At 44.7% G+C, this 15,632-nt stretch overlaps 1 protein-coding gene across 4 annotated transcripts in view; it reads left to right on the top strand.

Annotated features, from left to right (window-relative positions):
- RUNX1 (RUNX family transcription factor 1) overlaps positions 1-15,632 on the top strand; it is a 249,211-nt gene that overhangs the window by 159,885 nt on the left and 73,694 nt on the right. For all 4 annotated transcript variants that reach the window (XM_038581437.1, XM_038581436.1, XM_038581435.1 and 1 more), the window contains exons 3-4: positions 58-311; positions 6,570-6,726. In XM_038581437.1, coding sequence (XP_038437365.1) covers positions 58-311; positions 6,570-6,726 — 411 coding nt within the window. The remainder of the gene's footprint in view (positions 1-57; positions 312-6,569; positions 6,727-15,632) is intronic.

The following is a 15,632-nucleotide window of genomic DNA, read 5'->3' as shown; positions in this document are numbered from 1 at the left end:
AGGAGCTGTTTGCAGGGTCCTAACTCAATCGGCTTGTTGTGATGCGTATCCCCGTAGATGCCAGCACGAGCCGCCGCTTCACGCCGCCTTCCACCGCGCTGAGCCCGGGCAAGATGAGCGAGGCGCTGCCGCTGGGCGCCCCGGACGCCGGCGCCGCCCTGGCCGGCAAGCTGAGGACCGGCGACCGCAGCATGGTGGAGGTGCTGGCCGACCACCCCGGCGAGCTGGTGCGCACCGACAGCCCCAACTTCCTCTGCTCCGTGCTGCCCACGCACTGGCGCTGCAACAAGACCCTGCCCATCGCTTTCAAGGTACTCGGCCCGGAGCGGGTGGCGGGAGGACCGCGGAGGCCGGGGGGCGATCCGGGAGGCCCGCGGCCAGGCGGGCGGGGCCGGGTCCTCGGAAGGGGCCGGCGCTGCCCCCCGCGGCCCCTGGTCCATCCTCCTGCCCTCGGGACTCGGGGGATGCTCGGTTGCCCTGGCGATCCTGGGGGAGGGGGGGTGTGTGTGCACGGGGACGGGGGATAAAAACATCCGATTGCCCCCCAAAGACGTGCACTGAGGGCCGGTCGCGACCTCCCGGACCTCCCGGACCGAGGTCCTGAGTTTGCACAAAGTAGGCAAAGTTATACCCCAGCTCCCCCCCACCCCCCCACCCCACCCCGGCCTGCCTGCCTGCTGCCATGCTTCTCCCCTCCCCACCCCTGGCTTGACACCCAAGCCATTCCGCTTCCCTCCCAGGGAGGCATCAGGAAATAAAGATACTTTTAGACTTTGGGGTCAGTGAAGATAAACTGACAAGGAAAACCTGTCCGGGCTTCCTCCCCACCCGCACCTCCTCGGTAACAGCCCCGTCGGAATTAGCATGTCCGAAGTCCACGGAGGGCGTAGTTAACTTTGCAGAAGTTTTCTTCGGGAGACTTTTTGCAGCCTCTAGGCTGCTGCCTGCCAGAAGCCGCGAGCCGCGAGCCCCGTCTCTTTTCCCGGAACCCTCCTGAGCCTTATCTCCCTCCGGCTCAGCTAGATTGAGCCCCGGGGCCTCGAAAGGTGGCCGGGCTGTCTCCTGCGGGTCGCGGTGGGACCCCGCTCGCAGCGTGCGGGTCTGGGGAGGCGGGTGGCGGGGACTCAGATGCACGCAGCCCCGGAGGTTCACTTCCACCCCTGATCTTGCCCCAGCTTCCAGCTGCCTTTAGAAACCTCGGCCTTCATCGCGGGTGTATAAACAACACCCTGCGTTTTTAAACAACCACTGCCCCCCCCCCCCCCCCACCACACACACACCCCGGCTGCAAACAGTAGAATTTTAATTCTGGCGGTGGGGATTCTATTCTTCTGTCTTGAGTGAGTGGGTTTAAGAAGGGGCAACTTTTTAGTACAATCTGTAGTCATTTCCTGTTCATTTAAAGGGCTAAGAAAAGCAGGTGGAGGGGGAGGCTGTAAAGATCAACCACTCTTTTTTTTTTTTTTTTAAGATAACTGTGCCCTTTAAGGGGAGATGAATTTAATATAAGTTTTTTTTTTAATGGCTCCAGGCCTCTAGTGGATCTTGATCTAGTTACGATGGACAGTGTTCACCTTTCTATAAAGTACCGTCGGAGTTCTTATATTTTAAGCCTTAGGCACCTTCCGAAGTTACATTAGGATCCCTACAGCAAAACAAAATGTGTAGTTGGCTTTGTCTGTAGAAGTGCCCCAGTTTTCTGAAAGCAGAAGTTTTTGAGGAGGAGGTTGAGCAGCCCCTGGACTCTTTCCCTGTAGATTTGGATTGAGAGCCCGATTCAATTTTAAATCATTCTAAGCTCTTTGCATAAACAGACTCCTCTAGCTAGAGGACAGGACCGAGTCCCCTCAGTGACAGAGGACTTGACAGGGCTCTGCCCCGGGGCCACTTTCAGATAGAGAGCAGAGGGAGACAGACGGGCTGATGATCAGCCCCAGGGTCATTTAAACCTGGTACCCCTGACACGCCAAGGGAGTGGGTTCCAAGAGATCTGTGGCTTCCTTTAGGGGTAAATCAGGATCTCTTGTGGATGTCCCCTCCTCTGCCAGGGAACCAACGCCCAACCATATCAAAACACTCAGCGATTCATAATCTTCAGGAGGAGGTGAAATGATGTCGTTTCTCAAGCCACCCCAAGAAAAGTATTATTTTTTTTCTTCTGAAAGACTGAAAAAAAAAAATCATATAACTTGCTTGTATGAGCAAGCCATCAGGGAATTCTTTTTCAGTAGAAATCTTAGTAACCAAAGAGATTTCTTTTTTCAAAATGACTTTTTGACAATTCACTTAAAAAGAAGATCTGATTTGTTTGGCTGAGTGATAGTTTGTAGTCTCCTAAATGGCCGAGGCATAGTTCTCTTGAAAAAAAAAAAAAATGTTCGAGGGAGTCTTGAGAACATATGGGAGAAAGGGAAGGACAGCGGGGGAAATGAGGCCACTTGGGTAATATCTGTCACCACTGCGTCCCCATCAAGAAAGGCCTCTTCCTGAAGGAAGCCTGCTCACTCGCTGCACAACTGAAGTAGCTGATAGAATTTTCAGGGAGGGAATAAACCCAAAGGTTAGGGAGACAAACAAGCTAACCCTCAAAACGGGACTGTGTCTGGGTTGATTCCTCCTGTATCCTTGGCCCCACTCTGCCCTTAGCCACCTACCCGCCTCCCAAACAGTTTCCAGAGAAATTAGGACTTTAAAATGTGGATTTCACATAAGCCCCAGACAATCTTTTTAAGAAGTTAATCAGTAAAGAATGGTTGTGTTCCCTGTAATAAGGAGGAGAGAATGTGAAACAGTGATAGAGTCTGATATTGATGAAAAGAGCATTTAAGTGATTCTTTACCAGTCTTTTGAAATCCTACGTGTAAATCCCCTGCTTTCATCTTCGAAACTAAAGGGAGATTTAAAATTCTGAATTTTCCTTAAAATAGATTAAACTCTTCCTATTTGCTTATCCTGGGCCCCAAAATATGCCCCCCCCCTTCATTTTTCCCATGGAGCACCTTCATTTTTTAGCGTAGAAAAGAGATATATTTTACCACTGGGAAAATCTTAAATTTGCTTACATGTTACCTACAATTTACAGAAGCAGCCTAAAAAGCTATATATATATATATATATATATATATATTTTAATACTGCAATATTACAGTTTGTTTCAGCCCTGGTACACACCAGAGTCCAAAGGCATAAACATGCCGTCAGCAAGTTCAGGGGTTTTGGATGCTAATAGTCATATTCTTTCCATAAGAAAGAAGTAAGCAGGGTTTCTATCGGCAAGATTGCAGTCCCTAGGTATGCATTAAATGTCATCTTGGCTGAATTCTGGGTTCCACTCCACAGCTTTCTTTGAAACCCTGGAAAATTAAGGGATTTGAAATAAATGAATTGTAACTGTAATTTCAACCTAATTAGAGTTGTTTGAAATGCCAGTTTGAACCGTGAACAGACTAGCCAAGAGCAGTGTGGGGAGATCCATGCAGTACATAGCAGGGCTGATATTTTGCCCAACTTCCTGATACTTTAAAAACAGAGAAGTAAAACAAAATATGAGATATCCTTTGGCCAGCAAGTCCCTTCTTGTCTGTTTGGTCTGTGTTAAAATGTAAATGTTTGTGTTTCCTTACCTATTGTTTATAGCTTTTCATTCCAGTTCCTTCTTTTTTGTGTTTGCAGTTAGATTTTTTTTTATTCTCTTCTTATTGACTATCAGTGGCACAATCTGTATCAAATTAGCAGACATGTTAGTTTTAATTTTTTTAATTTTTTAATCCGGTCTAAGTGTGCTTGTTAACAATTAGATGATATATACGTTATTAGCGTAAATTAATATTCTCCCCTTTCCTCCTGCCAAAAAAAAAAAAAAATCCCTCTGAGATCAATAAAAAAACAAACAGAAAAACAGTCATCGAGCACCCGAATATCTTGGACTTTTGCTTCATTTTTTAGAAAGACAGAGGAAGGAAGGGTTAAACTCCTAATTTTGTTAGTCTTAAATTCCAACATCAACAACCTTTTCATATTTAGCCACCACGATCATTTTACTCTATATTTGTTTCTAGTTGGTGAAGGTCTCGTGAGTTTGCCAAATTACTGACAAGGATAGTTTTGGAAAGATGAGAGAGGCGCAGGCATGGAGCCCCGTGAGAGGAGCCAGTGGGAGGAAGGTGATTTAGTGTTCATTTTGGAAGATATACAACTAGATTTACTTACTTTAACCTCTTACAGATCCTGCCCCAACAACGAGTTATTCAGTTTGAAAACCACATAGTTAAGTATACAGCCCCTGTATACTTACTAAATGTTGGATTAAAATAGAGAAGCCAGGTCATCACAGGGAGATGGGGATGAGGAAGTAAAAATATGTGCTCAAGGAGGGCATTTCAACACTGTGAGCTAATTTTACAGAGGGAAGTGAAAATAGTGAGAAAAAAAAAAGGAAAAATTTTTAAGAGGCAGAAAAAAGCAGAATAAAGCAAGCACATTTTGTGGGAATAGAAACGAAATGGTAAAATAAGTAAATAACCGATCAAGGAGATTTATTTCAATGATGTTTTCGAAACAAAAGGGAATTGTCATATTACTGCTCTTAATTAAAAGGCAACAAACACATTTATAATGGGAACTAAATATCTAATTAGAGAGCGCTTGGGGAGTAAATAGCTGTGTTTTTAAATCTCCTTCATAGAAAACATGCCCAGCATTGGGATGGAAAGGATTAGAAAGAAAGATAAAAGGCCCAGGCCGTGCTCGACAGAGCAGGTGGGATAAGGCAGATGAAGAACATGCCTCCCTCTTGAGGGCTGGTTCTCCTGGTCCTCTAGTCACTTGTGGTGAGATGGCTCATCCTTCCTGTCATACTCTTCAGAATCTGAGCTGATGCATCACAAGGATTAAAAGCAATAGATGGTCACCTGGATGACACCGGGAAGGGGTAGTGACCAAGCAGGCAATGAAGATGGGCATTTCCATAAACAATGGCCTTGCTATTGTACCAGGGAGCCTAGGGCAGCCTCATTTACAGACAGAAAAAGAGGATTGAAAATATAAGTATTACCCCAAAATTACGTAGTGATGATTAGGTAAAAAGGAAGAGGACTCACTGGAGAATTCATTGCTATTACAACTCAAATACAGAATGGAGAAAGGGCTTATAGAATTCAAACGATTAAAACAAATTCCCTACTGACTGAGAAAGTACCATGAAGAATATCAGAAGTGATAGGAATAGATACAAGTTGGGGCATTTTGATTTGAAACCCTATGACTGCTTTAAAAAATAAAAATAATGAAAATAGAGCTAATAATAATGGTCTAGCTCCCCTACACACACACACACACACACACACACACACACACACACATCATTTCCAGAAGAATCAAATGATGGCCAAGAAATAGAATTAACTGCACAAAGCAGCTTTAGGCCATGCTCTTCAGAGCATTTTACCTTGAAATTACTGCTTTTTAATCACGTGAGTATAAAAAATATTTATCCACCAGTTTCTTCAGTACCCCTGTTAGGAAATCCACCCCTATTCAATTAAATTAAAGGCATTTTTCTTGAAAATAAGCTGGGTTTGGAGAAAACCTCAGTCATCTATCAGGACATAGTTGATGCATCCAGGGGACCCACAGATAGAAAAATGCTACGTAGTTCCACTCCTGAATTCAGAGCAGCACCTAAAAGCCCTCTTCCCTGAGGTCTGTTGATTTTGCAATTAGTAATAAGCAAAGGGCAGGTTTCTGATTTTGTTTCCTTGTATGCCAGATTTCCCTGCTACTGATAATCAAAATAAGAGAAGCCAGTAGGGGGTTTCAAAGATGAACCGCAAACAGAGTCATTCAAGGATCATCTGCAATTCAGTTTAAAGATCATTTTTTTTTTAATTTCAGCAAAAATAAGTTTAAACACCTAACAGCAAAGTGGGCCCTGTCAGTAGACATCTAGACAAGAGAGAGATGGGTCAGATTCTAATCTTACCAAAACGAGACATTGCATTTCTCAAGTATGAAGGATTAAGATCTTTGCATTCATGAGAAGGCATAGCTTCCGAAGTCCTGGCCATAGTCAGTCTTGTCCCAACTATGTCATGGGACCTTAATGACTTTATTAAGTGAATGTTTCAGGACTCAAAAATTTGTATTTAGTTCTACATAATGGAATTCAAAGAGATCCTTCCCATTAATAGCTTTCCCATTGCTTTGCTATTCCTTTGCACACTTAAAAAGGATCACTGGGGCACCTGAGTGGCACAGTTGGTTGAGCGTCTGACTCTTGATTTGGGTTCAGGTCAAGATCTCAGGGTCGTGAGACGGAGCCCCATCCTGTTCTCTGCAGTCAGATCACAGTCTGTTTGAGAATCTCTCCCTCTCCCGCTGCCCCTCCCCTTGCTCGCTTGTACACATTATCTCTCTCTCACTCGCTCGCTCTCTTTCTCTCTCTCTCTCTCAAATAAGTCTTTTAAAAAAGGATCAGTTAATATACATTTAATTTGAAAGCAATTAATACACCAATGGCATAAACGTTTACAGCATTTCTGATGTCTGCATCTGTCCCTTGGTTGGCTTAGGTGGTGGCTCTGGGGGATGTCCCCGACGGCACTCTGGTCACTGTAATGGCGGGCAATGATGAAAACTACTCAGCTGAATTGAGAAATGCCACCGCAGCCATGAAAAACCAAGTTGCAAGATTCAATGACCTCAGGTTTGTCGGTCGGAGTGGAAGAGGTATGTATCTATCAAAACTGATATGGGAGTACGAGTCGTTACATGGCAACAAATCTAAATTTCAAAACTTCTAGAAGTTTCTCTGATGTTCTAGAAGTTTTCTGTGATGGGATCCCTGAAAGCACAATCTTTCTTGATATTGCTGCTTCAAGCTTTTAAAAAATACTGATTCAAAGTGTAGTATCTTTTCAAGAATCTACCTTTACATTGTTGCTTTGTAATATTGGATTAAAGACTGATTTGCAACATGCAAAGTGCGAATTATGAATTTCAAGGAAATCCCTCTGATTTTTGCTAAAACGTAAAAATATAGAACTCATCATCATGGAAACTAAGATTATACAGCTGGTAGTGTCTACTTGATAATTATCAAAAATCTGTATCATGGAAGCCTTTAACTTAGAATCCATGTGCTGCCTATGACAAGGGACAGAGTTTCAAATGATCACTTCTGATCATTTTAAGGGATGTACAGTATATGGTTATTGAAATGTGGTTTCAAGTAAGTTTACCATTTTATGATAAAATATGAAGAGACAGCGATAGTACCACTCTGGTTTGGCGAATTTGATAGCATTTATGACCTTCCTGTCACATATAATTTGGATGCCTTCTTATTATCTGAGGGAGGGGCCAGACCCAGTTAACATTTTAGCACTGATCTTTTAAAGACTGGGTTACCCAAAGGAACTGTTGTCTCAGGGCAGTTCGGTGTGGTTTTATTTTTCTGTGCCTGTTACTGAAGTATTAGAGCGGGAAGAGGAATTTTTGGACAGTAATCTCCTCTGGTTTCCAATTATTTTCAAATATTGTGCTTTCTCTGTTTTGTAAGAACTGAAGTCGTATTTTATAAATAGCAATAAATACGAAAAGTTTAATTGAAGGAGGAAGGGGAGCTTGTTTTGAAAATTTCATTTTCATAATACAGTATTGAATAAGCTAACGAATAAAAGTTATTTTGAGGATAATAAAAAATGATGTGATAAATGCATAAACAGCAGTAGATGATTCTTGTATTAAAAAAATTAAAGTATAACCAGTGGACATTTAAACATAAGAGTATCGTTACTCTTTATAAAGGCATTCAAAGATACAAGATAATCTGTGTTTGGTTAGTCAAAGAGGGGAAGGGGTAAAAGTGTGTTGTTTTGGGGGGCCTTCATCTTTGCTATCTTAGCTGCCCACGGCATTTTAAAATAGAATCCTACGTGGAGAAAATTAAAAAAAAAAAAAAAGAAAAGAAAGAAAAAACAAACTTACAACATGATTGAAAATATATGTCGATAATACAATGTTAATAATAGAGTAATACAAAGAAAATTATGTCCACTTATTGAAAGCATGAGAGATGCTATAACATATGAAAGCATAAAGTCATTAAATGGGTTCACTTGTTATATTACAAGTCCCCGCCTTCCAGTAAATGGAATTCACATTATGATTCAGAGATGTGTGTTTGGAAAACATCTTGGAGGCTTCAGATCAGTAGCTGGCAGAGTAGGTGAGAAGCCAATAAAACACAAAGGCCCTCTTGCCTGGTCCTTGCCTACCAGCCTAGCTAATAATCTTAATTCAATTCTTGGGTATTTATACTACTTGGGACGCTGGCTGAGTCTCATTGGGTTGCCTTTCCAGAGAAAGTCCTATTATCGTAGTGTGCATCTATGTGGGTCCATGTGTCAGGTGTTGGTTATAAAAGTTTGGAAAACTTGAGTGGATCGTGCCTGTGATATTTTCCCGTGAGAAGTGCTGTAGTGGCTTTGTGGCAGTGTGCAGTTCAGTCGGTGATAATAAAGAATGAGATTTTGAAAGCAGCATGGTTCCTTTTCTGGCATCGAGAGCTGGTCTCTTGTCTCTCATTGGCCATTTCTGTTTTGAGTGGGTGACTAATAGGTGCTTGTGTTTACTTGGGTAGCAGTGAACTGTTTCCCCAAGGTGTGGATTGTTTGCAGTTGGCTGCCTGATTCGTGCTAGTATGCCCGAGAGTTTGCATAAAACCCAAAGAGTAAAATAGCTACAACCAAGGCCGGGCTGTCTTCTGATAACCTGGAACAAGAAAACCGATTTACATGCCATAAACGGTCAGTATCTGTTTTGAACGGGCTCGGCTTCCCATGTGTGATAATAAGGCGTCCAAAATACAGGAACCCTAATTGCACGTTTGACCCAATTACGGTTACCCTGTGTATTGTTGGTCTTGAGTGGGTTTGTTTGTTTGTTTGTTTGTGTTTTTCCGGGGTCAGTACTACACAGCAGAATGAGCTGTCAGAAGGCCCCGTTTGACTTTGTCTCATGGTCTCTCCCCAGTCATAAAATACAACTCGATTTTACTCTCTCGAGTCCAAGTGTCAGCATCAAAGCCTGCCAGATTTTTTTTTTTTTTTTGCAATTTGCTTCCCATTACGAAGAGAACAGATGATTCTCACTAATTTTGACAATTAGTCTTAATCTTCCTCACTGAATCTTGTCCTTTAAAAGTTTCATTACGTCTTATTAAGCGATCTCAAGACTATTTGCTGTTTCATTTTCTGTTTTTGAAAATGTGCCTGAAAACACGTCATTGGCATCAACACATCACAGTGGCGGAGAAGGTCCTGGCTATTGGCTCATCCAAGCATTTCAATGCCAGTTTTGCATTCTGTCAAACAGCACTGATCCGATGGTTTCTCCAAAGGCCTTGGTTCTCAGTTCTAAACGAAGGGCAGAGAAAGAAACTCCTTTCTCTTTGACCAGCTGCCGGCCCGTGGGATTGGAAAACCTCACAGAAATTGCCAGAGGTTGGACATGGAAGGGTTTTTCTCTGTTCGACAAAACTGATTTGTCTGGGCACTGGCTCATATCCAGGATCACAACTTATAACCTCAAGTTCAGCCTGCAACTGGGAAAACCTGCCCGTCCGGCTTTTACGGGCTTGCTGACAACATCGGGCCCCTAAAAAATACTCGTGAAGGCTTCACCCTCTTCTTTTTTCCCCCTTTCCTCCTTTTCCTCCTTGCCGATTTAAATCTCATTCAGGGGACGCTTCACTCTTGGGCTTTGCTCCCTTAGATTCAGTGTCTGCATAGACACGGACCCTTCCTTCACAGTGGAAGTAGAGGTAGCAGTCCCCAGGGCATGAGAGGTGATGCAGAGCACACAGGCTGTGGTTCAGAACCTTTCACACTTAACCACAAGTTCTGAAACCGTCCCTCACCTCCGGAAAATCGAAAAGTCAGGATCAAGAGTTAGTTCTTGGCACGCTTCATTAGCAGGGGCCAACCAACCTGTTGTTGACATCAACAGTCAAGGCAGGTCATCCCTGGGTATTTTCAGTTACAAGAAAGCACATCGTGGCTGCAGGGGAGAGACCTTGAAGCAATTTTAGCCGTGAGATCTGTGAGTGCTTCTGTCGCTGTCCTACTACATAATCGGTTGGAAAGGAATCGATCAATCAGGGAATACGACTTTCGTTAATTCATTTTAGAACCAAAGAGGAAATCTACTAGACCGTATCATCAACCACATCATAAATGGGGGGAAGAGAACCCAGGGCGGATTTCCTTTTAATCTCTAAGAATCTGATTTTTTTAATCTTTTGGGAATGTCGTAGATAAGTTTGAAAAATCCTTGGGGAAGCCTTCTCCCAAGGGGGGGGGGAAATATATATATATATACATGTGCTCTTGCATCCAGAGTTTCACGTACGGTTTCAGTTTCCAGGACTGCTGAGGCTCATTTGTGAAACTTTCTGGGGATCCATGGACCCCTGACTTGATACTTGACCCAGCCAAGTATCTGAATTTGAACTTTGCCTTGACTGTGGAGGGCCAGCCTCGCACGGGGCTGCACACGGCAGATAATTGGAATATGAATTAAATGAACAGACAAGGTGGACACTCTTCTTGGACCTCGTGTGTTTTGGTAACAGCCTGTTCTTATTATAGCCAGGACCTGGTTTGTGTGATTAGGGAAGTAGATCCTGTTCAAACTACCGATCTACACCTCCCAAAGGCCATCAGGTCTGCACATTTGTGGTCGCCTGAAAGGGGGAGAGGCCTTTTTTTTTTTGTCACAGCCTCTTCTCTAGTGAATGCCTGTGCCCCCCTTTTCCCCCTCACCCACCCGCCTGCCCTCTCCACCCCTGCAGAGCTGCAATGTGAATTCCACACTCAGCTCCATGAGGTCTGGGAGTTCTCTGGGCCGTTAGAATGGGGGGTTTAATTCCTTGGAGGCATTTCTGTTCATGGTGACCTCCCTGGCAATTTAAATCCCTCCCTCTTTCAAAATAGTACCCCTTCCCAATGCTTTTATAAAATGAAATTCCTTCATTACGTTCTTGCTATGGATGTCTTCCCAGACATAATATTTACCCCGTCACAATGTGGGTTATTGCAGATTTGTGTAATGTTTGTCACTGAAGGCACTTTCATTCTTAAGTTATTTTATGTTATTTGGGGAACAGCGTGGGGAGGTTGCTTTCAGATGAGGGAAAGACCACGGTTGAGACGGAGGGAAGGTCCATTTAAACTGTCCCGGTAGTCTACACGAAAAGAGACGTGTCTTTGTGGAGTGGTGGTTACTAAGAAATGCTCAGAATGACTCACAATATTATCATGGGATCCAAGTCATTCTCCCTTCCATACCGGAGTCCTATAAAGCGAGGTAGGAAAAATTTAACTGAAAACCCCAGAGATGTGCCATGGGCAACAATCAAGATACTAAACTGGCAATCCGATCTCCTGGAGAAAATACGAGAAAAAAAAAAAAAACAAAACCATGAATAAAATAAAATAAGGTAAAATATAAAATAAAAGACCTGGCTTCTGCTACAGCAAGCCCCAGGCAGCCCTAGCAAATAATTCCTTCAGATGGCAGGTTGAAAGCCTGTGTCCCCGATCTGATGGAGAATTCATCTTTAGAGATCAGGTTTCTCATCCTGTTTCCCATTTGCCAATAAAAGGGTAGACACTCGCTCAAAGCAACTTGCTCCCTACCCCCAGCCACTACCACTGCCTGTCCTCCTCGTCCGGCTACCACCATGGCAAGGACCAAGGAGAAAAGTTCTCTTGGAAACTGCTTATGCCTGGAACATCGAGTTTTCCAATTTATCTCTTCATGGTTTTCTTGCTGATTTTATGAAGTGCCAGACATTGCCGATAGTGTCCGACAGCTTTTTTTAAATTGAAGTTAATGGTATGGACCGTGTTGCAGAATTGGTGGGCAGATGCTAGACTTCACCCACCCTCCACCCCTCCCCTGTCCCGCCTGGCTTGCGTTTTGGTCAAGGCAGTTCCTTTTGGTGGGGACAGAGGACTATCAATCAGAAAGAGCCTCCGCGAGAAATAATGGTTGAATGATTTTTAGAGCTTCCTGTTTCAGCAGCAAAGCATTATAGACATAAACAGTGATCCGGCCAACGGCCGCAATGCTGCTCTGGTTCTAATAAATCAGTTTTGTGTTTTCTTCTTGTGCTGGTTGGCGAGGGGCAAGAGAGGGTGGAGAAGATTGGTTATGGAAGAGCATATTCTGTTTTTTTTTTTTTTAAGAAAAATTACTTGTTGGACGAGAGAGAGGGTGTACTGTCTTGGTGACTGTTCTCGTTCTGTTGATGACTGTAAAATGAGTTCACATCAGTAAGGGGTTGTTTATAAATAGTCATGTCCTGTCAGGATGTAGAGGTTATGTGGTTTTGAAGGATCTGTTGGACTTTCAATTAGTGGGGTCTGTGTGTGCGTGTGTGCGTGCGTGTGTGTGCACGTGCATGCCTCTGTACTCCCATTGAGAAGTCTTCTTGGACCAAATTATCTTTGGGACTAAATGCATGCTAATCGCATCTTCTCATCGAAGCCTAAATGATGCAATTAACAAAAATTAATAAGTGAGCAGCGTGGATTGAATGAGTATTCGTAGGAACACTTCCCAATGCGCCAGTTTTATCTGCTCACTCTCGGGGCATCGGGGGCGAATTGCTGCTCCTTAAGATTTGTACTCATGCACACGCATTAGTGGACACCAGGCGACGTCCGCCCCCTTCATCGGTTGTGTTGTGAGTCCCGCACTCCACAGAGGCATGTTTTGATCCGTGTTCAGAACGGATCTCTCTGGGGCATACCCTGCACTGATATGGGACTCAAGCACATTGCCCGGCCTCTGGTGGCCTATATGGGGCTTGGATCCATGTAAGAACCCCATTTGTTGTCACTGAACTTTCTCCAGTGAGGGTTTCAGGTAGTTGAGGACACCCACACCGCAAAGTGATCCTTTGAGAGGCTCGTGGCCTTTCAGCTGCTGGATTCAGAATGTGTTTCTTGTGATTTCTTGGTGATGCAGCGTACACTTAGAAGCTTTTCAAAAAAGCTGGAAGTAAATTTAAATTTTTCCTTCATTCTTATTTGAAACCATTGTATGGAGTACAGTCAGTATCTATTTATCTATTTATAAATAACGAGGAGCTGACCTAAACTCATGTCATAATAAGGCTTTGTCTGCCCTGTTAAATGGTGTGTCTCCAGCACGTGCACAGCTGCGTCCTTCCAGATGCTCTGCCTTCATCATCCCATTTGAAACATCCCGGCAGTCACTGTTGGTATTTTATCTGTCTATCTGCTTATCAATTCTGATGACGGTCTCACTCAGTGGTTCCCACTTTGGGTTATTTTGACCCCCGCGGTGGGGGGGACACTTGGCAATATCTAGAGATGTGTTTGGCTGTCACAATGGGGATGCAGGAGTGCTGTGAGCGTCTAGTGGGTGGAGGCCAGGGGTGCTGCTCTCCACCCCATGGTGCATAGGACAGCCCCCTGACAACAGGGTTACCTGTCTGAAATATCCGTCATGCCGAGATTGAAAACGCTCATCTAACCTCACACTCCTTCATGAGACATTGTGAAATGTCTCCCTTCCCCCTCTACCCTAACACTTTCTGCCTGTCTACAAAATACACGAAAAACTTACATTAAACAGTTCACAGAGAATAAAATAAAATTAGAGAGCATCACTGAATATTGAAGCCTTCCTCTGAATATGAAAACATACCAGTGTTCTGTATGCATAGAATTGCCCCGTCTCCGAAGAACATGAACATCCCCCATTGGGGGGGTGGGTGGGAGGAGTCAGGAGAGGCTGCAGGTGGAGTGGGCCACAAAGCAGGAGAGCTCTTCCTGGAGGACCCCCACACACACTCCCTTAGGAATGTCCCACAGCTGCAGGTCTCTGGACAGGACTGTCAGAATAATGATAGTAGCCTACTGGCTTCTCAGTGCTCAGCATCACCCCCCACAGTGCTCCAGTCCTCCAGTCCGGGACCCCAGATCCAGCAATCCAAGAACACAAGTTGGTGAGTGCTCAAAGCGAAGTCCTGGAATGCATCACTGACAGACACCAGAAAGGGCTTGGTCTGCACACCTGAAAGAAAAAAAATGGGGAGAAACGCATAGAAGGGACCTGAGTTGTTGGCCATCTCTGAGATGGCCTGGGCTTGCAGGTACCACAGACAGACAGGTGGGTTCTTCCAGAGATTTCTTCCATCGGCCCCAACACAGTAGTTCTGCTATCACCTGTTTCCATACTGAGATTCAGGGAAAGGTGGTTTGAAAAAAAAATCTCAGGAGTCCTCTAGGGGTTCTTCTTGCATCAAGGTAACATCTGCTGCAGGTTGAGTTTCTTGAATAAGTGCTGCTGTGAGGGCTTTCTCTGGTTTTTGTTTGTCTGCTTGCTTTTCCCGTGCATGGAAAGCCCCACCCCTAACTTTCTTGCCCCATGGATACATCTGCTTCCCTTAAGCTCCCCTCCGTAAAGCAACCGTCTCCCAGATTCGGCATGGAGATCCATTGCGTGTCAAATAATTTGAGATAGCTAGCTATCCGAATGGGAGTTTATGGGCGTCATCTGCGCTGGGGACTGCACAGAGCCCACGTGCTGTCCCTAGATGTGCTTGGGAGTGAAGGTCGCCAGGGAAAGAGCTCCAGAACAGCTGTGGCATGCATGGGGACACTGCAGTGGTAACTGACACCCAAGCACCATGAGAGACGTGCCTGGAACTCCCAAGAGGTGGACACCCAAGAATTGTCAAAACCTAAAAGATCCAGTCCTTAACTAGAAAAGCACCTTGTGGCACAGAGCAGAAACTCATTAAATACCTTCAAACGAGTGACTCCTCCGGGACTCTTTCACTCTGGGCAGCGTAGCATGGTTAGAACGTGGGCTTGGAAAAAAAAAAAAAAAAAAAAGAATGTGGACTTGACTGCATTCTCTGCTGAGCACGGGGTCTGATTTAGCACTTAGGGCTGATTTTTCTTTGTTGTGGGGCTGTCCTGTGTGTTGCTGGATGGCTAGCAGGATCCCTGGCCTTAGCCCAGTAACCAGTAGCATCTCCCTTCCCAGTTGCGACAACCACAAGTGTCTGCAGGGATTGCCAAATGTCCCTGGGGGCGGGGGGTGGAGGGATGGCCCCCGGTTGAGAACACTGGCACAGAACCGCGCATCTGTGGCAAGTTACTCAACCTCTCTGAGCCTGATTCTGTTTTGTCCCTTTTGTCCTTGGGGAAGAGGTTGGGGTGTGCAGGAAGGACTGCCTGACATTAAGACTTACTTTCCAGGGGTAGATCTGCTTCGGTGACACTCACTCTGTAGAGTAGGCGAAGGAAAGTCCGTGAGCTCTTAACCAGCAGTGGCAACGGGGACCTGCTTTTCTGTTTATCTGAAGGGCTGGGTTTTCCAGGAGGGGACATCAGCCCTTGTCCTTACTCCTCAGCCGCGTGGAGTTCCCAGGTCGTGAAAGAGTTATACGCGGCGGGCCCTGAGATTGCAGATTAGCAATGGCAGAGGCGAAATTAAATATGTCCTGTAATATGAAGCAGTGTTTTTCATGGGAAAAGAAGTTCTCCCAACTTAGCCATTCCAAGTCTTTTGTCCAAACATTAATGGCA

Source organism: Canis lupus, chromosome 31 (genome assembly GCF_011100685.1).
Source record: "Canis lupus familiaris isolate Mischka breed German Shepherd chromosome 31, alternate assembly UU_Cfam_GSD_1.0, whole genome shotgun sequence".
Taxonomy (NCBI): Eukaryota; Metazoa; Chordata; class Mammalia; order Carnivora; family Canidae; genus Canis; species Canis lupus.
Note: the sequence above shows the minus strand (reverse complement) of the source record. Positions and strands in the feature narration are given on the sequence as shown.